Source organism: Plectropomus leopardus, chromosome 20 (genome assembly GCF_026936395.1).
Source record: "Plectropomus leopardus strain MGB_pleo_1.0 chromosome 20, ASM2693639v1, whole genome shotgun sequence".
Classification (NCBI taxonomy): domain Eukaryota; kingdom Metazoa; phylum Chordata; class Actinopteri; order Perciformes; family Serranidae; genus Plectropomus; species Plectropomus leopardus.
The window spans coordinates 29,792,320-29,819,845 of NC_142195.1; the positions used below are offsets into that span (position 1 = coordinate 29,792,320).

General features: G+C 39.4%; 3 protein-coding genes and 2 long non-coding RNA genes across 7 annotated transcripts in view; 2 read left to right on the forward strand and 3 right to left on the reverse strand.

Moving 5' to 3' along the window:
- Window positions 1–9,264, reverse strand: part of LOC148186245 (uncharacterized) — a 34,213-nt gene extending 24,949 nt beyond the window's left edge. The window contains exons 1-4 of the long non-coding RNA XR_015775088.1: window positions 9,109–9,264; window positions 7,913–8,187; window positions 6,932–7,485; window positions 2,960–3,073 (exon numbers count right to left, since the gene is read on the reverse strand). This is a non-coding gene — a long non-coding RNA (uncharacterized LOC148186245). The remainder of the gene's footprint in view (window positions 1–2,959; window positions 3,074–6,931; window positions 7,486–7,912; window positions 8,188–9,108) is intronic.
- stc1l (stanniocalcin 1, like) lies at window positions 5,300–8,925 on the forward strand. Its single transcript, XM_042509121.2, has 5 exons — window positions 5,300–5,459; window positions 6,946–7,088; window positions 7,168–7,275; window positions 7,356–7,459; window positions 7,934–8,925. Exons 1-5 carry the CDS (start codon window positions 5,345–5,347, stop codon window positions 8,226–8,228), a joined length of 765 nt encoding a protein of 254 aa, XP_042365055.1. The 5' UTR covers window positions 5,300–5,344; the 3' UTR covers window positions 8,229–8,925.
- Window positions 9,096–13,644, forward strand: LOC148186247 (uncharacterized). Of its 2 annotated transcripts, none has more exons than XR_015775090.1 (3): window positions 9,096–9,219; window positions 12,024–12,361; window positions 13,401–13,644. It is a non-coding gene; the product is annotated as an uncharacterized LOC148186247 (long non-coding RNA). The 2 variants fall into 2 exon arrangements; XR_015775089.1 differs by lacking the exon at window positions 9,096–9,219 and adding an exon at window positions 9,335–9,475.
- LOC148186248 (homeodomain-interacting protein kinase 2-like) lies at window positions 12,208–17,658 on the reverse strand. The gene is made up of 10 exons (XM_088070612.1): window positions 17,473–17,658; window positions 16,726–16,907; window positions 16,488–16,611; window positions 15,069–15,179; window positions 14,883–14,963; window positions 14,636–14,790; window positions 13,638–13,781; window positions 13,369–13,533; window positions 12,434–12,501; window positions 12,208–12,348 (listed from the first exon to the last, which is right to left on the reverse strand). The coding sequence occupies exons 1-10, from the start codon at window positions 17,656–17,658 to the stop codon at window positions 12,224–12,226; spliced, it is 1,341 nt and encodes a 446-aa protein (XP_087926738.1). The 3' UTR covers window positions 12,208–12,223.
- Window positions 17,659–22,282: 4,624 nt separating this feature from the next.
- Window positions 22,283–27,526, reverse strand: part of fgfr1b (fibroblast growth factor receptor 1b) — a 31,971-nt gene continuing 26,727 nt past the window's right edge. For both annotated transcript variants that reach the window (XM_088070923.1, XM_088070922.1), the window contains exons 11-17: window positions 26,953–27,063; window positions 26,662–26,852; window positions 26,042–26,164; window positions 25,894–25,964; window positions 25,189–25,326; window positions 24,432–24,537; window positions 22,283–23,568 (exon numbers count right to left, since the gene is read on the reverse strand). In XM_088070923.1, coding sequence (XP_087927049.1) covers window positions 23,494–23,568; window positions 24,432–24,537; window positions 25,189–25,326; window positions 25,894–25,964; window positions 26,042–26,164; window positions 26,662–26,852; window positions 26,953–27,063 — 815 coding nt within the window. In that variant the 3' untranslated portion in view covers window positions 22,283–23,493. The remainder of the gene's footprint in view (window positions 23,569–24,431; window positions 24,538–25,188; window positions 25,327–25,893; window positions 25,965–26,041; window positions 26,165–26,661; window positions 26,853–26,952; window positions 27,064–27,526) is intronic.

Consider the following 27,526-nt stretch of genomic DNA (forward strand, 5'->3'; position numbering starts at 1 on the left):
TTCTCAGTGTTACAAAGAGGGAATTTGTTTATTTTGTGATGAAGGTTTTAGCAAATTTAAAAAGAATTTTGCTTTTTTATTGAATTGTTTTTTCTTATTTGAAAATAATTTTGCTTGAGTTTGCAGGGAAGGAATTAACTTAATCTTGCGGTAAAGGATTTTGCTTATTTCAGATGAATTTTATTTAATTTCTAGATGAAGGAATTTGCTTATTTCTTACTGACATTTAGATATAAACACACCCTCATAATTCAGTTAATAATGTTAATAAAAATATGAAGGCATAGCCCTATGCCTTCAGAGATCATAAAGATTATAAATAAAATGAATAAAATGAGAGGTTCATTTCACACATAAAGGACGCCACGTCATTTTTAATTGTTTATATTTTTTGACTACAGATTTCTGCTGCTTATTGTCATCAATGAGTTCCCGCGCCTGCTAATTTATTCAGTTTTTGTTTTAAATTCAGTGTTTTAAGTTGCTTTTCTGTTTTGACTACACTTTGTTACGCTCATTTTCAATGCCTGCCTGCAAACCAAATTTCCTGCAGGATAAAAATAAAGTGTAAATTGAAAACTGGTCCCCGTGTGCTTTTTTGGAAACCAATAAAAGGCTCCAGCTCAGAGTGGCTGTGCTGGAAGTTTGTGCTCCTGGCAGAGAGACGGAGTCATACTGAAATGATTCAGAGCAGAAAACACGTCTTTTCTCAAAAATAACCTTCGCTGAGAAAAAGCACTACAGCTGCTCTTACGCAACTCACAGCTAACAGCTTAGAAAATATATATTTTATAGATTGAATTACTCACCTTTATTTGTCAAAAAGCCCTTAAATATGATTCACTTTTAAAAATAAAAGCTGAAGAGATTACTCATGAGTCTTTTTTTGTTAACCTGTTGAAACCTGAACAATATGGCTTGATTTCTGTCAAAAACATGGAAAGAAGTCAATAAGCGACAAAAAAAGACCCAAAAATCAGGAAAAACTTGTTTAAAAAGTACAAGAAAATAACCTGAAAATTATTTATAAACACACTAACAAAGAAGAAGGTTAAAAAAAATCATGACCTGGAAAAAGGCCTTAAAAAGGACGTTTCTGTAACATATTTTTTAATGTAATTATGATTTTATTATTTTATCCCTAGCTTTTTTCTTTTTCCCCTAGACATTTTCCAAACTCTTTTAAAAATTAACTTTCAAATCTACTAATTTCTTGCAATTTGTGGAGCATTTCTAACCAAAGTGCTCATTGCCTTTTTTCCCATGTTAAAATCCTACAAATTTACTGACGGTTCAAAGATTTAAAAACTTGTGAAAGGCGTCTGAAAGCAGCACAAAAAAGGTTTCAAAGGGTTTCAAAGGGTTAATAACGTGACATAAAGTCACGTTATTAACCCTTTCTCTCCCCCTCCTCCTCCTTCTGCTGCTGATTATATTACAAAGTTAAACTGCACCTTTTCTTGTTTTTATTTATTACCTGTTTTATATGTAAGTGCGTCTGTTATGTGTCTGGAAAACTACACTCACTTATGTTCAATTCACACTCTGACAGAAAATTGTTTTCAGCAGCTAATTTAATAAAAGCAAATAAACAAGAGCCATGTTATTAAAACTTGGTTTAACTAATCCAGATTTATCGGACTAAAATGATCCAGATAATTCTCAACCGTCTCCTCTGGGTCTGAGTCTTTTCAGGATTAATTAATTTTAGGTGTTATCTTGAATAACAGTGTGAATGAAAATAAATCAGAAATGCATCAACACGCGTCTAAAACGAGCTTCTTCCATCTGAGTCTCTGTTTTGGATTCATGTTGCCGATGATCCGGCTCACAGTTTGGCACTTTTGGTTGGGTTTAGGGACTTTAAATAAGATTATCTTTAAAAAAATGTACTTTGAAAAGATGAAGCACAGGACGTTGGAGGGATTAAGAAGATTGAAGGATCAGACTCAGAGGAACCTTTGAATCCAGACTCTGTTCAGAAATCATACAAACAGTCTGCCTGAACATCTGACGGGAATATGAATTATAAAACACATATTCTACATAAAAATGCTGCTCCATGTTTACTCCAGCTCTCTGATTACTTGAGTATTTCTATTTTAGGTTAATTACATCTACTCTACCACAATACAGAGAAAAATATCCTCCTTTATACTCTATCAGGGTTCATATGCATTTTTCCAACAAGCCAAATAACAACTGACTATCCATACTCCTTATCAGTTTTTTTTTTTTCATTTCTATGATTTTAGGGTTTTTATAACACACACATAAATGTATATATTTTAAAATAATGAATTCAGAACAGAATTAGAATTGAATATTTAAAACTAACTTAGGAACAGTTCCTTATTTATGAAAGGGGGAGGCATGTCAAATAACTTTTTAAGAACTGGGGAGGGACTTTTTATCTTTTTTGTCTTTTATTTCTTTTCAAAATGTTGGCATTTCTTTTTAAATTTTGGCCACTGTTAACAAAGATAACAAAAATGGGATTTTTAAAGAAAAAATGGCAGTATTTCTCTCCTTCAAAATTTGCCTTTTTTTCAAACTTCAAACATTTTTTTTCTTTAAAAATCACCAAAAATTGCACCATTTATCGCAGCCAGAACCTGTAAAAACAGACACTACTATTGTTTTTTTTTTTTATTTTGGATGGATCTTGACACATCATGTGTTATCACTCATGTTTGTGAAACAGATGTCCATGACTTTTCCAAAAAAGCCTGGACAGTGCTATGTGCAAATTGCTCTACATATAATTGAGCTCTATTAAAGTTTATTATTTCACATTAAAAAGAGACATTTGAGACGTTTATACACACGTCACACTGTTCAAAGACCAAAAAAAGTTTCTGAACCTTTTATACCTGTGACCTCTGATATCCTCCTTATTTCTGACATAAAATAAAACCTATAATTTAATGTTTGCACAGGTAAATCTATGGTGTGTTACCTGCAGCCTGAGGGGGAAGATGGAGGACGGATGTTGGAGAAAAGCTGCAGATTTTCGGGCAGAGACAGTCAAACAGCAGCAGAGACAGAGTCCTCACAGGGTCCAAGATCCTCTCTGTGTAAGGAGGACAAATGTCTTCTCAGTCACTTTAGTCACACAAAGGCAGTTTTAGCTTCATCAAACACAAAAACTGTGGATGCTAACACACTGATAGCTAATGCTAACAACATGCTAACGGGCTAATCGCGGTTAGCATCACAAATTTTACAAACTACAACCAATTTGTAAAAACCTAGAAATACACACAAACGCATTTACCCTCTGTGGATTATAGTAAGTCTCCAACCAGACGGTATTACTCTCCATTAACCGAAATTATGGACTTTAATTCTCCGCTAACATCAACTGTTGACACATAGCTAAGCTAACGTTAGCTGGTAGCTCACCAGATAGCATTAGCTACAACAAACTTTAAATATATTAAAAGAGCCCAACATGTCTTATAATTGGTATAATTCCTGAGGGACTAAAGGCTAAAGATAAAACTGACCTGCTCAACCTGACACTGCTTTCTCCAACAATAACACAAGTTTAGCAACTGCTGCTAACAAAACCAGTTTAAACCAGTTTAAACCAGTTTGAACCGGCTCAGTCCGGTTCTGTCGGTGCAGGGCCATTAGGGATGTTTAATTTGTCCGATTGTGTCAAATGAACTTGGATTTCAGCTCATAAATAAGTAGATAAATAAATAAATATGCCTATCGAACAAACTAATATATGGTTTTTCTTGATATTTAGAACAATGAATTCCTGACCCTGACCCTGGCCCTGACCCTGACCCTGGCCCTGGCCCTGGCTCTGACCATGACCCTGGCCCTGGCCCTGGCCCTGGCCCTGACCCTGGCCCTGGCCCTGGCCCTGGCTCTGACCATGACCCTTGCCCTGACCATGTTGTTTTTGACTGTTTTTTCTGCATGCCATAATATAGCATTTTGCAACATACAGGGGTAGCTATTCAACTAAAATCAAAAGGGTCCAGTTGCTAAAATTCCCTCCCAGCAAAGGTCTGAACCTCATACCTAAAATCAGAATCACGATTAATTGAACATTTTTACCTCAATTACAATTAATGAGTGATTATTTCCCATTTTCTTTCTTGACCATGGTGTGTTGGAGGGTAATAAACATATGATTTATTATTATTTATTAAACCTTCCAGCATTATATCAAAATAAAAGCTCCATCTGAAACAAACTTCAGGTAAATTGAAGCACATTGTGCTGATAATAGGCCAACCTCTCCTGACTTCAGCTTCTGTGCTATTAATCATTATACTTGGGAATTAAAACCTTTTTTTCTTGCTTTTTCAGTGGTTTTAACTTGTTTAATCTTATTTACTTTTATAAGTATTATTTATGTGCCTGTGTTAACTGTGTTTACTTATGTTTCATGTTTTATCTTCACGTAATCCACACAGTGTTTGTGACTGTAACTTTCCAGGGTGCTCCTGCTTTGTGCAGCACATTGTGCTAAAATGTGTTGTGCAAATAAAATTTTGCTTCCCTAACAATATTTAGCACATTCTGTACGTTTGCATGAGTAAGGTTTTGCATGCAGGACTTTTACCTGTAATCAAGTATTTCCCCATTGTTTTACTGGCACTTTTACTTCAGTAAAGGCTGTGAGAACTTCTCAGGGGACATGAAGTGTCCTGCTGTGTTTCCAATCACTGATCAGCTTTTTTCTTTCTTTTTTTTAACTGACTGAACAGCTTCACAGGAAACCCAACAGACGTGACTGGAATAAGAAACTGACTCATCCTGTTTCCTTCTCGTCCTGCTATTTTTAGAAAGTTATTACAGATAGCAATCAGCTGCGTGTCAGTCAAAAAAACCCAAATACCCCAACTTATTTCTGTTCCTCATCTGTGTCATTTAATAAAAAACACACTGTAATCTTGCTTTATGGACACATTTTATTTTTTAATATTTTTAAAAATATTTTTAATTTATTTTTTGATGCTATTTTTCTTCATTTCCTCGTTGTTAAGGCAAAAAAAAAAATATTCTTGATGGTGCACAAAAAAAATCATCAGCTGATTATGTGAGCAGTTTTCTGTGGCGTTTTGTTTTTAGATAAATAAAAAGGTCTAAAATTATCCCGTGAGTTCACTGCTGCTCGGAAACTCCGTGTATCTGCAGGAATGCGTGGAAATATCCAATTATCCGTGTGGGTTAATTACATCCATGAATAAACCATTAACCGCCCGGCGCGCTCTCATTGGTCGGTCCTGAGATAAATACCAGGTGCGGACGACGGGGCAGGACCAGGACTCCCTGAGACCCTAATCCGGACCGACCCTCCTCATCCTCCCCGGGACACACCATGCAGCCAGCCGCCGCCCTGCTCCTGCTCCTCGGCCTCAGCGCCGCCGCCTGCTTCGAGCTGCTGCCGGAGGAGGCCGCTCCCCGCCGGGCACGCTTCTCCGCCAACAGCCCGAGTGAGTCCCGGTTCTGGTTCACCACCACGATCCGGTTCATGGTTTCGTGTTTTATTTGGTTTTCTGCATGTGAGCTCAGACTGAAACGCGAGCTGAATGTTTTTAGTTTCACTTTTAAAGGACGTTTTTGTACAGGAAGGACTGGGGCCATGTTAAAGTTACAATTAAGTCATAATGTCACAATGTCACGATATCACACTCGTGATATCGTGAGAATTAAATCTTATTTTTCCCAGAAAAAAACTCGAATAAACTTAATATTTTGAGGAAAAAAGTTGTAATATTACGAGAAATAAGTTACGTAATAAGTTAAGTTATAAGTTAAATAAGAAATAATTTTACGAGGAAAAAGTCGTAATTGTATGACAAAAAATTTTCGAGGTTGCCAAGGAGGCTCCCTGTGCTCTTGCCTGTTTTATAGTTTGCTGCTGAAGTTTATTAACATAAAATAATATCACATGTCTTCTAAAATTACGTTTTTAATTGTAGAAAAATTCGGACTTTTTTCTCGTAATATTCTGAATTTATTCTTGTAATATTACGGCTTTATTCTCGCACCGTTATGACTCTTTTCTTGTAAAATTAAGACCTTACTCTTGTAATATTACAACCTTTATCCTCGTAATATTTTGGCTTTATTCTCGTAAAATTTGTACATTATTTTTGTAAAATTATGACTTTTTTTCTCTCATAGAACTAAAACTTTATTCTCGTAATATTCCAACTTTTTTCCCCATAATATTACGACTTTATTCTTAAGTCTCAAAAAGTTTTTTCTAAACTTTAGTAATTGATGTTTGCCCTTGTTTTCTTCAGCTTTGGTTGTTGTAAAATTTAATTCCAAGCGACATAAAAAGTCTGAAATCTAAATTGCCTCGAGTTGTAGGAACCCTGAAAAATATTAAATCTATTTTTGGCAGCTGCTTTTTTAAATCGTTGCAGTCCACCACTAATAACTGAACGTGTCAGAAACCCTGATGAAACTCAGCTAGCATCTTCAAAAAGTTTAATTTTGCGATATGAATTGAATTCTTTTTTTTTTTTTATGCGACAGCTTACACTTTTCCTGCTCATGTGTTTACATATTGGAGGCAGTACCTGTGTGTGAACACGTACCTGTGTGTGAATGTTTACCTGTGTGTGTGTGTGTGTGTGTGAGAGAGAATGTGTAACTGTGTGTGAATGTGTACCTGTGTGTGTGTGTGAGAGAGAATGTGTATCTGTGTGTGAATGTGTACCTGTGCACCTGTGTGTAAATATGTACCTCTTTGTGTGAATGTGTATGTGTGTGTGAATGTGTACCTGTATGTGAATGTGTACCTATGTGTGAATATGTACCTGTGTGCCTGTGTGTGAATGTGTACCTGTGTGTGTATGTGTACCTGTGTGTGAATGTGTACCTGTGTGTGAATGTGTACCTGTGTGTGAATGTGTACCTGTGTGTGAACGTGTACCTGTGTGTGAACGTGTACCTGTGTCCCTGCAGCCGATGTGGCCAGATGTCTGAACGGCGCCGTCGCTGTGGGCTGCGGATTCTTCTCCTGTCTGGAAAACTCCACCTGCGACACCGATGGGATGCACGAAATCTGCGAACTCTTCCTCCACTCAGCTGCCACCTTTAACACAGAGGTCCGTCTGTCCTCCTGTCCCTCTGTCCCTCTGTCCATCCGTCTGTCCGTCTGTGTGACCTGTGTGTGTTGCTCTGCAGGGAAAAACCTTCGTCAAGAAAAGTCTGCACTGCATCTCCCAGGGAATCTCGTCCAAGGTTTTCCAAACTATCCGCCGCTGCAACATCTTCCAGAGGATGATCGCAGAGGTTTGTGACATCACACCCTCGCACACGCCGGCGCCGCTCCCCGCTGATTGGTCACTGAGTTTGTGTCTCTGTAAAAAAAGGTCCAGGAGGAGTGTTACACCAGCCTGGACATCTGCACGGTGGCTCGAACCAACCCGGAGGCCATCGGAGAGGTGGTGCAGGTGCCCGCACACTTCCCAAACAGGTGAGCACCGATGACATCATTCTCACCTGCAGATAGAAACACAGAAAAGAGAGGGACGTTAACGGGCGCAGAGACAGCAGGGACGCTCAGCTGGCTTTGCTTAGGGGCCACTTCTGCAAAATGACAGGAGGACAGGGACCAGTCACAGCAGGCCCAACCAGGTTTCTAAGATTTTAGAGCGTTTATCAGACTTCAGGATGTTTCTCAGGTTTTAGGACATCTCTAGGAATTAGGATGTTTTAAGGATTTTAGAACATTTCTTGGATTTTAGGACATTTCTTGGATTTTAGGACGTTGCGGTCTTAGCTTGGATGTCTGTTAGGGGTGTGAGGGATCCTCCACTGGCTCTTTTTTTGGTCAACAAGCTCTATTTTGATGCTGTTTTATGCACTTGAGATGAGCGTTCATGTTTTGTTCATGGAACCAAAGGGTTAATAGACAGTAAAATCTCACCTTTCCGCTGTGTTCCTGCAGATACTACAGCACGCTGCTGCAGACCCTGCAGGCGTGTGACGAGCAGACGGTGGCGGCGGTGAGGACCGGCCTCATGGCCCGGTTAGGCCCCGACATGGAGACCTTCCTGCAGCTGGTCCAGAACAAACCCTGCGCCACGGGCTCCGGCGCCGCCGCCTTCAACAACCCGTCCAGCTGGAGGAACATGCCCGTGTTCAACATCCAGCCGGGCTTCAGGGGCCGCGACCCCACACACCTGTTCGCCAGGAAGAGGTCTGTGGACGCCGTGGAGGGAGGCGATAAAGCAGAACAGTAGATAACACACACACACTTACACACACACTTACACACACACTTACACACACGGCACCCTGATTATTGTTTCCACACAAACATGCAGCTCGACATGATTACCTTGTGCAGCTTTAGATGGTGATTCAGGGTGAAATTTAGGAGTAAAGATGTTTTTATCTCAGTCCCGTCTGACAGACATTTAAAAAGAGGCCTGTTTCAATGATTATAATTGATATTTATTTTCTTAAAGGAGTTAATTATTTATGAGGCTGTTGTATTTAATATAGTGAGAGAGAGGAAGAGGCTGTGGAGGTCAGAGGACGCTCTCGCGCTGGTCGTGGAGCTCCTCGTGGTCCGCTCTGCTGGTCTGAGGTCACTTTTAAAAGATGTTCGTGATGTTTTTCTGTTGTGCAACACAAGAGAGGGAAGCCACCTGGGCTGCTTTGTGTTAGAAATAAATGATGATATATGGCTGGTTTTGGCTCCTGTGATTTTCTTCCATTATTAATGTTTATAAGCTGATGAGACTAAGATGACTGTCATGAAAATAAATAAACTAAACAAATAAAATATGTGCTGCAAATGCAGAAGCAGCTCGAGGATTCTAGGAAACTGGACGCTTTGCTAAGACAATAAAAAAAAATTAAAAGTGTTTCATTTTTGGTGATTAATAACTTTTGGCTTTTTAAAATATTATTTTCAACTTTTGGCAACATTTTTTCTTTAAAATTTTTGATTTAAAAAAAAAAGTCCATTTTATGTGCAGAGCGATTTGAGCGTGTGTGATGTGGTTGAATCACAGTGGGAGGAGGATGTTTGGCAGACACACACACATCAGACAGGACGAAGGGTTAATAAACTTTGTGACTAAACTTTGAGGTGATGAAGAGTTGAAGGCTTACAGGTAGACGATATGAAGACGTCCAAAGCGGAAACCCGAGACAGACTCAGAGGACCGGTTTGTCTCTGACTGTCTCTGCTGCAGCTGAGGGGGAGAGGAAACAGGAGTGCAGGTGAGCCGGCATGAAGAAAACTCTTTTTCCGGGTTTAGAAAAGTGTAAAATACCCGGATCTACTGGCCCATAGAGCGTGCGTAGAAGTGATTAACGACAGCCGAACGCGGCCGAGTGTACCCGAGTGTACCCGAGCATTGTCTTCCAGCGCCGGTGCACGAGCATTCCTCTCATAGCAGCTTAGCTTATTAGCAACAGCAGCTAATCGGCGCTATAACGACAGCGCTGTCGGTTTTAATATTTACGTGATTATCAGGTAATGGTACATTTATCTCTCTCTCTCTCTCCACACACACACACACACACACACATACACACACAGCTCATCAGGGATCATATCGTAATCTCGACCGGAGAAATCAAATTAACAGAATCGTTAGGTGTTGTGCTCATAAAAAGGAAAGAAAAGGTGCTTTTTGTAATATTGCCCCGTATTTTATTACACAGCTCAACTTTTAAAAATACTACGTCCAGTACCTCTCAGTATCTGTCTCTGGTGCTCCGCTGCTCACTGATAACCGGTAGTTTGAACACAGACCGTAGACCGTATATACGGTCTCTGACAGACACGGTAAGACCTCCATATTACAGCTTTACAGCCAGCAGCGTATGGATGTGATGTAAAATGTTAAAAATGATGAATTACAGCAAAAATATCCGTTATTACGGCCGGTACGAAGCCTGTGCTGTCAGAAACTCTTAGACTTACATGCGCGTTCACGCGGTAGAGTCCCGCGGGTCCGATGCGCGTTCATGTTATGTCTGGAGAAACACCGAATTCAAAATCTTGATTCGGGAAATTTTATGCATTTTACGTCTTTAGGACTCAATGTTTTTAATAATGGATATAAAAATGCGTTCTGAAAAGTCAACATGTCTCAAAAAATGACTCAGTGATTTGAGGAGGTCTCTGGGGCCAGTGTGCATCACGTGACGCTGCAGTTCACTTTCAGCCGTGAATGTGAGTCACGTGACCGAGACAGGTGCGACACTCTGAGGACTTCTGGTGGACGGAAGGAGAATGGCCTGTCCACAGAGAGACATTTCTAACTCCATCTCTGAGGGAAATATTGTATATTTGTCTCTGTGGCTGGATTAAACCAATAAGGATAAACTCTTAAATCTGATTAAATGATGTTTAAAATCTGAAACTTTAAAATATCTTCAAATTATTAAAGATTACATTTAAACCGCTCTATAAAAAGTTCAATTTTTACTCTACACCTAGATTAACTCCATGGCTCCCATTTTAATATCACACACTCTTATCACTCTGCACAAAAATCTGCTTTTCATAATAAAGCTTAATATATATATATATATATGTGTGTGTGTGTGTGTGTGTGATTTTCTATTTGCACTGGGTTTATTTTTTTAACCAGCATCAGTCATAATAAATTGCTGATAGCTGATTAGTTCAGCTTTGCATCCTGAACCAGAGACCATCACTGACATCAACTCTAAACATAATATTAAATTTATTGTCATTGCACAGAGGTACTGAGACTATGAAATATATAATGCAATTATTTTATCAAATATATAGAATACACAGTCAGGGGTAAAGTGTATACAGTATAGATTAGATAGAAAGACAGACAGGCAGACGGATAGACCGACAGACAAACAGATAGATAGATCTACATTAAAAAGCACAATGAAAATAAATAAGATACCGATAAAATAAATAATGCCAATTGACCATTTATTAATTAATTGAAGTTGAACGGCAATAATAATTAAATGCACATAATACAAGTAAAAATGTGACTAATAATAATAATAATAATAGAAATGTGACTAATAATAATAGTAGTAATAGTGGGCATCAGGCAGGACCACAGGTTTCCCACAACCACGATCCACGACCCAGGCGTAAACCCGATCTGTGTGAGCCTGTGAAACAGAAAGCACAAAAGCTCCGAGGAAGAAGCCAAGTTATTAATGTGCATTTTTGGGACATTAATGTTTGCATATAGGAAAATAAGGAGAGACGGGCTCTGTGTATCAAAGGAAGTCCCCTGGCAGATTAGGCCTATAACAGCCTCACTAGGGGCTGGTTCAAGGCAGTCTCTGAGCCAGCCCTAAATATAAGCTTTAGCCAAGAGAAAACACTGTGTATGTTACAATAATAATCATAATAATAATGATAATAATTACACTATTAAAGCATATGAGCGAAATAATAGTAGATATGTGAGTATCAGCACAACCGCAACCTACGATCCAGAGGCCATGTTACGTGTTTGTAACCACGTCACCTTTGAGTGAACTTTCAGTCATTTTAAGATGTGCGCTCGGTATGTTTCTCGCCTAAACCTAACCAAAGGGTTTGTTTTTACTTTCTTTACTTTTCTTCAGGTAATTTTCTAACACATTTTACTAATTCGTGCAAATTTTTAATCATTTCTTCATTTGTTGCTCATTGCCTCTTCCCATGTTTTCAAACTAGATTGGTCAGATTTTAAAGAGGTCAAATGTTCCCCTGTCAATGTATAAATCAACATGTGTGCCATTTTCTACAGAGGCATTCATAAAAAAACGTTCAAGGTAACATGGCTTGACTAATGGATTTACAAAAATTCATTTTGTGGGTGAAGAATTCCTTAAATTCACTATAGATAAGACTCTATATACAGTACAGACATAAATATACATGTGAATGTGAGAGCATGTGTAGTGATTTTAAGTTTGGTATTTATTGACTAATTGAAACTACTACTGATTGAAATTTTCCGAATTGTTTGGTGACTGTTGAAAATATTCAGTCCGCCTGATTTGCATGTGTTTTTTTTGTGTGGGAGGAAACCGGAGTACCCGGGGGAAACCCACGCAGTCACGGCGAGAACATGCAGACTCCACACAGACAGGAGGAGGGCCAGGAGGTCCTGCTGTGAGGGCCCGGTGCTATCCACCGAGCCACCGTGCTGCCCTAAGAAGATCTGTGAAAAGCTTTTAAGCACAAATACCACAATTTGTGCTAAAAAACAACATTCACAGAGCTTCATTTGTTACCGTCTACATCCTTGTTGGTGCACCGGGAGAAGATTTTCCTCAGACAGGAGAAGAATCGTCGCACACAGTTCTTCTTCTTCTTCTTCTTCTGCGCCGTTGGGGAACTGGTGTCATCTGAAAATCAAAGGTCATAAAAAACTTCAGCCGACATTCAAATGAACAAATCCGACACACGTGAAATTGGTGGTGGAGTCCTTACTTGTCCTGGATGTTGGTTCACTCTCAGTTAATTCCACTGAGGAACTCTTGCTCGTGTCAGCCTGCAAACTAAACACATAAAGACAGAGTTAGTGTTCAATTCCTGTTAGAGATGGATGATACTTATCAGGATAATAAATTATCGGTCAATAAAGGCAAATTTATATAATTATTCATTATTCCGATAATTAAATTATACACCATGAATAATACAAAGCCAGACTAGACTAGACTGAATGGAAAACTTGGAGGCACAATACTGATCTGGTTTGAGTCCTACTTAAAGGACAGCGACTATTTCGTATCTATAGGTAATCATACATCTGAGTGTACAAAAATGACATGCAGCCCATGCAGTTCTCCAAGGCTCAATATTGGGGCCTCTTCTGTTTAACGTCTACATTATTAACACTCAGCTGATGGAGAGCAGGCTAAATCCGAGCCAATATTGACATGTGAAATCCGAGAAACACATGGTGCTGCTGCAACTAGCCCCTGACCTCCTGTCATTTTGCAAAAGTGGCCCCCAAGCAAGGCAAGTTAAGTATCCCTGATCTACATAACTTCCACAAACTCAGGTTATGCAACAGCAAAATATGTTACCATAACTACGCAGATGACACACAAATTTACATGACCATATTAACAGGGGACTACGGTCGAAATAAAACTTCTGATTGAGTGCGTTGAACAAAACAACAAGTGGATGTGCCACAAATATCTTCATTTAAAGACAAAACTGAAGAACGATTACAAGTCAGCGCTCAGCTTCAGTTGGCCGAAAACCACAGACCAAGAAAGAAATCTCGGTGTAGTCATGGACCTGAATTTCAGCAGCAACATTAATACAATTAAAAAGGTCAGCCTGCTATCTCCTGAAGAAGGTCTTTAAGGAACTGCAAAAGCTTCAGTTCTGACCACAGTAAGATGTCATACCTGACTTTACTCTCCTCGTCTTCTATCTGCAGCATGTTTTCAGCCGCAGCCGGCTGGACCAGGATCACACCTGATGGAAGGACTGCGGGGGAAGATGGACTCTGGTGGTCTGGGTGGATGTTGATAGCCACACCTCTTGACTTATTGTTCCTTGGAGTCTGCAAACTAAACACAAACACAGTTAGCTTTTTGTTCAATTTGTTATCTTCAAAGAAATGTTTCTCTTCTACCAGAGGGATGAGTTTTCTGACCAGAGAAGATAATCTTACCTGGACTCCACATCATTGTCCATCTTCAGGAAACTCATGGCGGCAACAGGACGGGCGAGAGGGGGTGGAGGAATTGGGTCTCCAGTGGGGGCTATCTTCCTCTTCCTCTTGATCATTTTACTCCAGCTCTTGTTCTTTTTCGTGCTAGGTTGGAAACAGTAAAACAGGACTTAGCAGCACAATAATGCAAATCAATCAACAATCAAATTAGAAAAAAATAGAATTACTGGCACAGAGTTGTATGCCTCCACACACTTGTCAAGTTGCACTCAAAGTTAACATTCATGTCTAGATGCCCCCCCCCCAAAAAAAATCTAATAATCTAATCTCATTGTAAAGTCCAAGTGGACGTGTGTGCCAAATTTGAGGAAATTGCCTCAAGGACTTTTTTAGATTTTGCGTTCACAACAATGAAACAAGTGCAAAGTCACACTGACCTAGACTTTTGACCACCACATTTTGATCAGTTCATTGTTAAATCTAAGAAGGCGTTTGTGCCAAATTTAAGAAAATTCCCCCAAAGACATCTTGACATGTCGTGGTCATGACAATAAGAGAGATGAAAGGTCACAGTGATCTTGACCTTTGACCACCAAATTCTAATGAGTGCATTCTTGAGTTCAAGTGAACGTTTGTGCCACATTTAGAGAATTTCCCTTGAAGTCTTCTTGAGATATCACATTTACAAGAACAAGAAGAGCTCATAGTCACAGCAACCTCAACCTTTGACCACCAAATTCTAATAAGTTCATCGTTAAATCTAAGTGGATGTTTGTGCCAAATTTGAGAAAATATCCATGAGTTTTTCTTGAGATGTTATGTTTATGAGAATGAGATAGATGCAAGGTCACAGTGACAGTGACCTTTTAAGGTGAAGTTGAATGTGTTTGTGCCAAATTTAAAGAAAATGTCTCGAGGCGTTCCTGAGATATAAGGGAAGACCAACAGAATTCCCATCAGGATTACACACAAACACACACTCATACATGCATACTTACTGAGAGCTGTGGAGGTCCTTGGCAATGAATGGATGAGTGAGGACCTCACTGGGAGTAATCCTCTCACTCGGATCCAGTTTCAGCATGGCCTCCAGGAGATCGATGCACTGCTGTCGCTCCACAGCCTCTGCTTTGTTCCTCTTCTCCAGACGAACCTGTTTTAAAAAAAAAAACGGTTAAATCCTCCACCAGACGAGTCCTCACGATTAATGAAAAAATCACTGAATGAAAGCTACACTACACTTACCTGTTTTAATTCATCCAGAGAGGTTTTTATGTAGCTGCTGTGGCTCCTGTGAGGGCATGATCCCCAGTACTCCTCCTCTGTCTAAAAGAACATTTTTGCATTACTGTTCTACGAAATAAATCTCTTGAATGTTGTGAAATTTAAACATGTGATCTTAATAAAAGATGAATAACTTTACTGTGGCACCTTAAGTCTCCAGCTGTTGGTCTCAGTCCTGGTGAAAAATCGCTTTGTCTTCAGTCCTTTATTCAGTAGGTGGTCCGCCGGCTGACCCAGAAGTGCAATAATGTACCGCAGCTGGAAGATAAAATCCAAGACAAATTGTCAAGACATGCAACAGGAGTGCTTCTTGTCTAATTACCAGTGTTAAAACTCCCGTCATCGCCAAACATACAAAGTCCTTTACATCCTCAAAACATCCCACAACTTCCTTCTGTAATCCTGAAAGTAAACTTCAATAAAGGACTGATACTTTTTTCCTCCCTGTCAAAAAAGGACATTTTGTCGCCCACGGAAATATCCACCCCTTGACTTGATAAATCAGTCTGCACATTTACACCGTGTGGAAAAAGTGAAAATGATTGTGTCAGTCTGACTACAGCTGCATTACACGAGATCAGCCTCACTGAAAAACAGGAAAGTCTTTCCTTTACATTTTCAAAAAAATCCGCCTTCATATAACATTGTGAAAATGATCCTCGTTACACGGATCTGCAAAAACGCTCTATTATGCATTCCAGCCCAGTAGTTGGCAGTGCGATTATGTCATGATACACCATAGAAGAAGAGCCCACGCCTGTGTTTAAAGGCGCTCTTCTACAGAGTGGCGAGTATAAACAAACGAGAAGACGATGGCAAACGCACTCACGAGAACCGACAGCGTTATGCAGAGTCAGCAGCACAAACACCGTTCGGGGGACCGCCATTGTTGTTATAATTGCCCTCCTACTCGCCATGGCAATTTGTGTGAAATGTGATGCATGAAGTGCGGCCGTGACGTCACCGTTCTCACTGCATCTGCACATTGCCAGTTTCCATGGCAACAGATGGGGTGGCATTTTCAAAAAATGACACTCTGGAACCCGGTTTCAAAAGTTTGTGTTTTTAGGCCCCCAAGACGCTGTTGTCGCGTAAACGAAAGGTCAAACCGCTGCAAAACTTTAACGTTTCATACGAGAATTGTTTTGTGTAAGCGGCCCTATATATAATATGTATAAATATACAATAATATATAAAAATATAAATAAACTGGAAACAGCTATCAACCTCTTGTTTATACACTCTTAGCGTTAAAATGCAGCTCATCTTCTTTGCAGCTTCTATGTTTTTCCAACTTTCCGACCTCAAAGCTCATGAACACAACAAAGTCCAAAGACCGACTTCTGGACTCTGACACGACGACCTTCTGGCATCGCATGAATGCAGCATTGGCCTAAATCCTAACCGCCAAGGGGGCAGCAATACTTTTCAACACGGGAACACATTTTGATCAAACACTGGCATCCAAAATCACGCACTGGGGCGACGTGATTCAAAGGCAGCGTAAAGAGGGGACTTGGTGGAGGTCCCGTAGCGATCTCTTTGTTAAAAGGGCAAGAGACTTACTGTTTCATACTCCGTATTGCCTGGGAACACGATTCTGCAGAGGACCACGGCCGCCATCAGACAGCCCAGTGACCACATGTCGATGGCTTCAGAGAACGGAAGGCCCAAAATAATTTCTGGAGCTCTGGATGTGGAAGAAAAGATAAACAATGTTATATTTTAAGAACTCAGACAAAACAAAGAGAACAAATTTCAAACTAAATGAAGTGAGGAACCCTTTAGGACGTTTCTAACTTACCTGAAGAAAGTGGTTTGCAGAGTCATGCCGGGCCTGGCTTCAGACTTCGGTATGGCCAAGCCGAAGTCTATGAGCTTCACTTGGAAGGGTCGTTTCCAATGATTCACCAGCATGACGTTGTCCGGTTTCAAATCCGTGTGGATCACCCCGACGCTCTTCAGCGCCTCGAGCGCTGTGGCCAGCTGCAAGCAAAGGTCAGAGACACAGTTCAGAAAACATGGTTCAAGCCTTTGAAATCTGAGCACACTGACTTGATTTCTTTCAAAAAACATCGGAAAAGGATGACAACAGGAAATTGCCCAAAAATTAGCTAGAAATTTGTCAAACAAAATTACAAGCAAATTCATTTTGAAGTTTAAAAAAGAGAAAGAAAATCTATATCAAGAAAGTGTTAACAATATATTTTTCTGTGATAGAATTTTAAATAATTAATAATAAAAATAATAATTAGATATATATTTTTCAAGTAATTTTCTGTCTCTCATTTAAAAAAAGATATCTAATAATATCCCTTGGCCAATTTAAGCAAATTTCCTTGACACCTTTTATGTTATTTTTTGCAGTGTGCAGGATATTTATTGCTATGCTGCTCATTACAATTTTTCCTGTGTTTTTGAAAAAAATCAAACCCATTTTCTCAGGTTTCAGAGGTTTGAATGCTTGAAAAAGGCTTCTAAATGCAGCAGAAGCAAACTGATGTAGATCCAGGTGTTAGAGGGTTAAAGCGTTCATCTGCGGCGTTCATACCTGTTGGACGATGGTGCTGATGTCACTCAGACGCATCGGGGCATGGCAGATTTTCACGACGTAGTCCTCGAGGCTGATGTCCAACACCTCGAACACCATCGCTCTCCCGTGGCTCGTGTGGAACCAGCCGAAGAACTCGACGATGTTTCGATGTTTGAAGTCGTGATTCATGAACTTTCTCATCATCATAATCTGGAGACACGAGACAAACGAGACAGCGATGGTTAAAATAAGTTCACGTGTATGAAAGAGAAAAAATAAAGGCAGAGCTTCAAACTCATTACAGATCGTTGCATTATTCTCCATAATTACTACATACTCCACTACATACTTACTACTACTCCATAAACTTAAACTTGTCCTTTTGTCGCCTGAGGTTAAGGACATAACCCTCAAAGTATTTTAGTTATGTCGTAAGTTTATTTTGAAAACAGAGGTGTATTTTGAGAATGTAATGCATAAATTGACACGCTGTCCCTGAGCTTCCAAACCTGACGCGGGAGGATAACTAGCATGTCACGTTTTGATATGAGCTCCACTGAAAAGCAACGATACGTTACGAGTTGATATGAGAACATGGTTGATTTTTTTTTGTAAAAATCAAATTTGACCAGATGTCTTACCTCCCGTTCTTCTTGGCCGTGGAATTTGGGGATCTTTATAGCCACGTTTTGTTTCGTGTCCTTCTTCCAGCATTTCACCACCTTTCCGAAGCCGCCCTCTCCCAGAACACTGACAAACTTGAAGTTGCTCGGGAAATCGCTGAAGTCATCGCCGGAGATGGATGGTGAACTAGAGTTAGTGTCGGCCATTTTCTTTTCTCACAAAGCTGAAAACAAAGAAAAGTGAATTTTGTGTCATTTAAAGGAACATTACAGAGCACACATCTTTATTTCTTCATCAGGAGGTTGGAAATCCAGTAATATTACATTATATTTTGCATGGCAAAAATAAAATTAACTCACTAACTCACTAAATTTACTTATTGAACTTCGGTTTCCGTCTGTAATGATAATTTCATAACAGTGCACACTTGTGATATTTTGCATGGCAAAAGTATTGATTATTTTATTATATAAATTATTAATATTATAACTTTTGGTTATAACAGTGCACACTTATTGATTTCCTCTTGGATTTTGTCAGTATTGTGATATTTTGCATGGCAAAAGTATCAACTATTTTATCATATAAATGATCAATAATGACCAATACAGACTGTAGCTGCCTACTAAAGTGATAAAATCACTGGCTTTTTCAGGACATTAGATGCCTTTTGCTGCCATAAAAATAATAGGTAATAAATCACAATGAATGTTACTGAAACATTCAACATATCACAATAAATTACAAACTTATTTTATTGTGACATGGAATTTCAAATCTTAAAATTTGTTCATTTCTGTAGCTGTAAATCAAAGAAGATTCAGGGTCCAGGAGCACGTAAGCATCAGCAAATGAAGAACAGTAACTTACTTAAATCTGGGTGGTTGGTCTGAGGTTTAAGTCTTGGTGAGGCTCGCTGGTTGACCGTCTCTAACTTGCTGTTGTCTGTGCAGCTGCTCTCATTAAAGTGAGCAGATTCTTCAGAACTTCTCTTTCTGACCCGCGTGTTCCAGAATCCTGATGATGTCACAGCCTTATGATGTCACAGCCTGACATCATAAGGCTGTGACATCATCACAGCCGGACTGCATTCCGAACACGCGTGTTGGAGCGTAAACACGGAGCCTCTGAGATCCACTCAGTGATAATAGAAACAATAGAGCCTGAAACTCCAAACATGAGCCTGTAAACGCACAGTCCCTTTTAATGGAGACACATTTTGACAAATAAAGGCCCGTCTCGATTCGAGGCTCGTTCTGGTTACCATGCAGCTCGATTTTATAGAAGTTATCTGGAAGTTAGAAAATTGAATAGAAAAAAAACATAATAAAAAACACGCAGAATTATCAGAAAAAGAAAACAGCAAAAACATTTTATTTTCAAAAACTACCCGAAACCTGAAAACTAAGAAAAAACTCGAAATCATTTTTTTAAAATTCAAAATTATTCAAAAGAAAATAGTTTGGGATTACTTGTCTGTCAGTTGACTGATTGATGAATCAATGAACTGTTTCAGTTGTGCTTGTATGAACTGATAATTTAATTTCTTACAAAACATCATATTCTATAAACGTATGTTTTCATGCAAGAATATTCATTTGTTAAGTAACTACAGCTGTTAAATTAATGTATTGCAGTAAAAAGTACTATATTTCCTCTGAAGTGTAGTTGAGAAAAAGTATAAAGTGGCATAAAACAAACATACTCTGGTAAAGTACAAGTACCTTTAGTTTGTACCGTAGTACAAAATGTGAGTAAATGTACTTCGTTAAATTCCCACTGAATCTCCCTAAATCTGACGCACTGTTCCTTTAAATGAGGACAGGCGTCTCCTGTGAAACAGACGTCTGCTCGAGTTAAATAACTCGACGACTCGTCAGAGTTTGTGCGGACTCGCGGGCTCGTGGAGGTGTGAGGCGGCCATCTGTCACAGCAGCTAACGGCCGAGCCGTGATGGCTCCTGGGCTCCTCGTTACGGCCCATTAACCTCCATCAGGAGGGGGGAGGGACACGAGCAGCCTCCCCCTCCTCACCTGCAGCAGGCGGACAGCGTCCTGCGAGCTGTCACCGTCAGCAGGCCGCTCGGCTGGTAACAAACATCATTTCCACTTTAAACTGCTGCTCTGAGAGACACGCCGAGCTCGAAGATTTCAGATCTTTTTTTAATTTACTGCGTTTAAAAATTTTGGTCAAATAAAATTGTTTCTTCAAAGTTTATGAAAATAGTTCAGCATTTGTTTTTGATTTTTTGCAGGGAGTTTGGTGATTAATATCACCGTCTTGTCTAGTTGTCACTGCCCCAAAGTGTCACCTCCAAAATATTACTCATATTAACGCGTACTGCCCGGAAAGAGACTAAGACCACATTTAGACGTGAATAGTCCTACAAAAAATGGTAAAAAATGTATTTTAGGTTTCTAAAAAAAAATCTGCGTTCATATGATAACATTGTGAAAACGATCCTTGTGTGCACGGATCCACAAAAATGACCGAAAACGCTGTAGTAAGCAGCCCAGGCCAGCAGTTGGTTCTCACGGGATCATTTCCGGTTTACACAGCGACAGAAAGGATGGCGTTTTAAACGATTACACTCTGGAAACCGCTTTCAAAAGTTTGTTTTCAGGCCAAAATGTCGTTATCGTTTGAACGATAAGCGAACCTGCAACAAAAGTTTAACGTATAAGAAGCTTAAAATGACCACAAAGAGATGCAAAGGAACTGCAGAAGTCACAAATTACTGCAAAACAGACAAAACAACCACAAAGGAACACAAAACAGTAACAAAGGGACAGAAAATGACAACAACACCAAAAAAAAGACACACAACTAGCAAAAGACACACAAACAAGTACAGAAAGAGACACAGAAACCAAAAGGAGACACAAAATGACTCCAATCAGACACAACGACAACACAACAGTCAAAACAACCACAAAGAAACCCAAAACTACAAGACACAAAATAAATACAATAAGATGCAACTACACAGTCTGTGTACAGAACGCAACAAAATCACCACAAGGAGACATAAAATGACTCCAAAAACTATCAAACCAATCCGATGCAAAACATATACAAAGCCTGCATGTCTGTCTCCTCTGAGGCAGGTTGTTTGCAGCGTCTCAGGATTTGAACAGACTCGTTTCACACAGATGTGAAGATCTGCAGGAGCATCAATCCTGAAGAACACGAGAACATTTCTCTGGATCGGACTCAGATCTCTGAGGAGGAAATGGATGTTTTTACTGCTGGAAACAGGAAGCGACGGGATGAAGGGAGCCGGTACGAAGCCGCAACAGACACACACACACACACACACAGACACAGACACACACACACACACACAGACACAGACACACACACACACACACACACACACACACACACACACAGACACACACACACAACCTGAACCTAAACAAGCTTCTATTCCCACAATTCATCTCTTTTTTCACAGCTAATATTCAACCAGGGGAAGCTTCCTGTTGGAGACACCAGGACTCATGTTTTATCTTCCTCGCCAAGGTCGCCGTTCTCAACATCCTTTTAAAAACTGTGGATGAGAGTGCACATTTTCAGTGCTGTGCTCGCTTTTAAACATTTAAAGAATTAAGAATCAAACAACCACAGAAACAAAACAACCAGGAGGAAACACAAAATGACACACACTAATTACAAAAATGGACACAACAACCTAGAGGAGACACAAAACTACCAAAGGAGACACAAAATTACTCCAAAAACTATCAAAACAACCACAAATGAAGCTGTCATTAATGTCGGTATCTGTCTCAGAAAGTTACAGAAATATTTGGAGACGTGACCCTCAGATTTGACACCAGAAAGGTGCTTTTGAACCTGTTTGACCATTTAGCAAACACGTCTGAATTACCAAAATAAAATCAGTTCTTCCATTAAATGCGTACGTTTGTGCCAGATTTGAAGATATTTCCTCATGGTATTCAAGATTTCGTGTTTACAAGAATAAGACAAATAAAGTCCCAGTTACCTCGATCTTTGGCCACTAAAATTTAATCATTTGATCACAAGCTCACTATTTGGTCCAAGTGGACGTTTGTGCCAAATTTCATAAAACTCCCTCGAGGCGTTCACGAAAATGTGGCAGACAACTAGAAAACACAATCCCTCCACAGCCACGGTTACCTCCGGCACGGAGGCATAAAAATCACAACAAAGTCTGAACCGGAGTACAAACTGAAAAAGTATTTTAATACTGTTGTTATTCAGTTATTTTACACATTCAACTAGAAGCTTTCTCTGTAAAAGGCGGGCTGCAAACAGCTGGAGGTTAAGTGCAATGTTGAAGTGTAACACTGACAGACATCGTCTTTGGCAACATGACTTCACTGCGGAGAAATACATAAATATATAGATGCAAAATAAATTAATGAACAAAAGATGAACCAAGAAATAAATCTATTAAGATGGAATTGAGGGAAAATGTTAGATTTCGAGAATAAAGTCGGAATTTTGAGAATAAACATATATAATATGAAAAAAGTCGAACATTACCAGAATAAAGTCGTAAAATAACAAGAATAAAGTTGAAATTTTACGAGAGTAAAGTCATAATTTCAAGAAAAAGTTGTAAAAATATAAGAAAAAAGTCAGAAGTTCTGATAATAAAGTCGTAATTTCACAAGAAAAGGAGATGTAATTTTAGGATGCAACCACTGTTGCCAAGGCGACTTTATTATCAGAAAAAAAACAAATCTCGTAAAATTCCAACTTTATTCTCGTAATTTTATGACTTTATTCTCAAAAATTACGACTTTTTTCTCATAAAAGTGCAACTTCATTCTCCTAATATTACCATTTTTTTCTCAAAATATTACGACTTTATTCTCGAAATCTAACAATTTTTTTCTTTAACATGGCGCTAATCCTCCGTCGCAATCTATAAATAAGTAACACAAATTACAAAGAAAAATCATATTTAAATTTTGTTTTTGATACTAATTTATAAATGTATTTACACATTGCGTGTTTTTTATTTGTTCAGTTATTTTCTTAGCATCTGTGTCCGCCTTTCATTTCATATTTCTCTGATAATTCCAGTTTGGTCTTCCATATAACACAAACTATTATTTACAATATTCACACTGATTATTATGAGCAGAGAGCTCTGATGCGTCGGGCGGCGCAGCAGCAGCTCTCTCAGCCTCCCTCGGTCTCTGGACCCGGTCTGAACGAGCTGCTGCTTCCTGAGGCCCTGCTGGGGAGTCCGGCTCGGTCCAGCTGGTCTTCACATCAGGCTGCTGCTGCTGACAGACGACAGTGAAGCGGCTTCGTCTGAGCTCCTCCGGTTTGGGACCGCCGCCGCCGCCGCCAGCCCGCGCAGCAGAGGAAACAGGATGAAGGTGATCCAGGAAGGAAAAAGGGTCCCAGAACTCCCTATGTGGAGTTAGAGGAATGAGACGAGACGACCGGAGAGTACTGGACCAGAGGAACGGCCAGGTCCAGGTACTCCTGCACAGACACAAGCAGAGGGTCAGATATCTGACAGTGCCAACAGGCACATCAGCCGAAAATCCTAACGACATCGTAAAATCCTGAAAACATCCCAAAGTCCTAGAAACGTCCTAAAGTCCTAGAAACATCCTAAAATCCTAGAAACATCCTTAAAATCCCAGAAATGTCCCAAAATCCGACGAACATCCTAAAAATCATAGAAACTTCCTAAAATCATAGAAATATCCTAATAATCATGGAAATGTGCTAAAATTCTACAAAGGTGCTAAAATCTTAGAAACATCCAAAATTCACAGTAATATCCTCAAATCTTGCAAAAGTCCTAAAATCCTAAAAATGTCTTAAAATCCTAAAAATGTCCTAAACTCTTGGAAACTTGCTAAAGCCCTCGAAACATCCTAAAATCCTAGAAATTTCCTAAAATACTAGAAATGCTCCAAAATCCTACAAATGTCCTAAATAACTAGAATTGTCCTTAAATCCTGAAACATCCTTAAATCCTGTAAATGTCTTAAAATCCTAGATATCTTAAAAAATCCTACAAAATCCTAAAATCCTAGAAAAGTGCTAAAATTCTAGAAATGTCCTTAAACTCACTTGAGCTACAAACTTGCAAATAAACAGATAATCATAATTTAAAAGGTTTTCTGCATATAAAATATAGAAGTAGATGTGTTACTTGACCTGTAACAGGTGAAAGGGTTAATCAGTGTGAAGGCAGCAAAATAGTTTAAGGGTTAATATAAAACTTTATTTATTTCTATGGAATATAATATTGCAAGAAAAGTCAGTTATATGAAAATATTGGTTAATAATGAATATTTTTTCGTGTTTTACAGTATAAAAGATGAAAACATTACCTGGTTTGCCATGAGAGAAAGTGTGCGGTCTAAATCTTCCACCAGCTGCTGGAAAGTCGGCCGGCGGGACGCGACGGCGTGCCAGCAGTCTCTCATCATCAGGTAGCTGATAAAGTTCAGAACGGGAAACATTACGGACTTCACTCAAACTTTTCTCATTCTACAACAGTGAAGCACTCACCTGGAAAGCAATAAATTCCTTTGTGACTTCCAGGATGGTTTCCGCTCTACCCGAATGACTACGTCTGCATTATTATTATTTACGGAACAAATATGTCCCAAAAACAAACATGTACCTCCCTCGAAAACAGCACAAATATGTCAAGTTACATCTCTCCCTAGAATTTGTAACACAGGAGTCCCACAGGGCAGCATGTTGGGTCCTTTACTTTTTCTTTTTTTTAAATAATGACTTTCCGAATGTGTGCAAATATTGTAATTGTCTACTTTACGCCAATGACACTGTAATTTTCAAGGTTCTAAAGATAAAATATTGGCGATTTCTTTTCTTTAAAAAAAAAGTGGTTTGAAAAGATACAATTTAGCTTTTTTTAATCTATTTTGGGCAATTTTTAAAGAAAAACAATGATGATACTTTGTACTTGCATACAGTACCTGAATAAGTTTACTATGCTGCACAAAGAAACACAAACTATTCAAGACGAAGTATTTGGAGCCTGAACACAGATTAACACAGTTACTCAAATGACTGTTGCTGAAGAGAAAATTTCCTTTTGAAGGACGTAGTTTGACTCACAGCTCCTGCGTGCAGGCAGAAGGTTTCTCCATGCGGTGTCCCTCCTTCAGCAGCTTGAAGAGCTCCTCCACAGGGACCCCGGGGTACGGAGACCCCCCGAGGGTGAAGATCTCCCACAGCAAGACTCCAAACGACCACCTGCAGCAGCAGGAAAACACTTGTTTAAACTTAAATTTTGTAATAAGCTGCTGCACCTCTTCATGATCTTTATGCAAAATTCACAATATTTCTGTTATTCTTTTTCTTGGTAATCAAGAGAAGGTCATTGACCAAACTTTTCAAAGTGAACGTTTTTGCCAAATTTGGCGAAATTCCCTCAAAGGCTTTCTGAGATATTGCGTTCAAGCTAATGAGAAGGATGCAAGGTCAAAGTGACCTTGACCTTTTTCCACCAAAATCTAATCAGCTCACCCAAAGTGGATGTTTGTGTTAAATTTGAAAAAGTTTTCTCTATGTGTTCTGGAGATTTTGTGTTCATGGTAATGAAGCAGATGAGGTCACAGTGAACGTGACCTTTTACCACCAATTTAAAAATTTAAGCAATTCATTCTTGAGTCCAAGTGGACGTTTGTGTGAAAATCGTAATGCCTCTGGTTGCAGCTATTGCCAGTGCGGAGGCAAACAAATATAAAATAATAAAAATGAAAACACAATCAGAAAAAAAACTTCAAAACATCGACAGGAAGTCTTTAAATTTAAACTCACACGTCACTCTGGTGTGTGTAGATGCGGTCAAACAAAGCCTCCGGTGCCATCCACTTAACGGGCAGACGACCCTGCGGGTCAAACAAACATCGGTCAGAACACGTCTCATCACGTCACCCTGACGATCAGCGTGCCCGTGAAGCCTCACGTTCGTGGTCTTCTTGTAGTAGTCGATGTGGTGGACGTCTCGGGCCAAACCGAAGTCTGCGATCTTCATCACGTTGTCCTCAGTGACCAACACGTTCCTGGCTGCCAGGTCTCTGTGGATACACTGAGAGGACACGCAAAGGGTTAAAGACATGTTGGTATATATATATATAAAGTGTGTGTGTGTGTGTGTGTGTGTGTGTGTGTGTACATGCAGTGCATATATTAGTGATAGTTCTATTACTATTATCATCTAAATAATGAGTTTTTTAGCGATTGTTATTATTAATTTATTTATGTATTTATTTCTGAGTTTTTTTTCCATCTTCTTTTTAGAATTGATTGATTAATTATATGACATGACAGGTTATAGAAATCTGACCAGAAAAAACACAGAAATTTATCCTGATTAAAACCAGGAACTGAGGGAACGCCACCACAGCTGAGAAACACAGAGGCGGGATAAAACCGATAAACAAAGATGAAAAAATAAATAAATACGTTAACAGATTAAGAGATTAATAAATACCATGATAAAAGCAGCAACAATAATAATCATAATTAAATAAAATAATGGATAAATCAAGCGTCCACTAAGATGTTCAGGCTGTAAAATCTGACCTTCTTTGACGCCAGGTACGCCATCCCTCTGGCCACCTGGTACGCAGCAGAAACCAGCTCCCTGATCTCCAGACCGCCCAGAGACGCCCGCCGCGACCCGCTCCAGTACTCCAACCCGGCCGGGCGCCGGGCGCGGAGGTATTCCCTCAGATTCCCCTGCGAGGCGTACTCCACCACCACGTACAGCGGGCCTGACGGAGGAGGAGGCGTTATAACGCAGCACACGTCACCGCCGACGGGCGTCACACACACACGACACACACACGACACACACACGACACACACACTCACCGTCCTGCGTGCACGCTCCCAGCAGGTTGATGATGTTCTTGTGTTTGCCGATCATCTTCATCATTTCCATCTCAGAGATCAGGTCGGACAGGTCCTTCTCTGTGGCGTCCGCTGCTCACGACAACGACAAAAAAACATGTTTGTACAGCGTTCACAAACATTAAAACCTCTGGAAGCTCAGACAAACGGTTTGGTTTCTTTTGTAAACATAATGAGCAACTGGTCTGACTGGAAAATTGAAAAAAAAAAAAAAAAAAACTTAAAACATGAAAAGGAAATTACTTTAAAATAAGATGTGGGGAGATTATTAGTTATTAAGCAAAAAGGATACAAAATAAATATATTATGTATTTAAATGTATTACAGAAAAAATAGATTTTATTTTCTGCAGTTTGTTCGGGTCATTTTTTTGTCTCTTTTGATGTTTTGGTTTTTTTTACTTTGCCTCTGAGATGTAGTAGAGTAGAAACATAAAATAGAAAGAAATGAAATGAAATGAAAGAAGTCAAGTATCAGCCAAAAAATTAATAAAATAAAAAATTAAAAAAATACAACGGTCACACCCAAACAACCC

What these genes read in the sequence shown, in the direction of transcription:
- stc1l (XM_042509121.2), top strand. Translation starts at nt 5,345, where the DNA reads ATGCAGCCAGCCGCCGCCCTGCTCCTGCTCCTCGGCCTCAGCGCCGCC. An exon ending in TCCAGAGGATGATCGCAGAG is followed by an intron (nt 7,276 to 7,355) that starts GTTTGTGACATC and finishes CTGTAAAAAAAG; the next exon opens with GTCCAGGAGGAGTGTTACAC. An exon ending in CCCGCACACTTCCCAAACAG is followed by an intron (nt 7,460 to 7,933) that starts GTGAGCACCGAT and finishes GTGTTCCTGCAG; the next exon opens with ATACTACAGCACGCTGCTGC.
- LOC148186248 (XM_088070612.1), bottom strand. Translation starts at nt 17,658, where the DNA reads ATGATGAGAAAGTTCATGAATCACGACTTCAAACATCGAAACATCGTC. An exon ending in CTGCAAACCACTTTCTTCAG is followed by an intron (nt 16,612 to 16,725) that starts GTAAGTTAGAAA and finishes TTCCACATCCAG; the next exon opens with AGCTCCAGAAATTATTTTGG. An exon ending in GCAATACGGAGTATGAAACA is followed by an intron (nt 15,180 to 16,487) that starts GTAAGTCTCTTG and finishes TTTATCTTCCAG; the next exon opens with CTGCGGTACATTATTGCACT.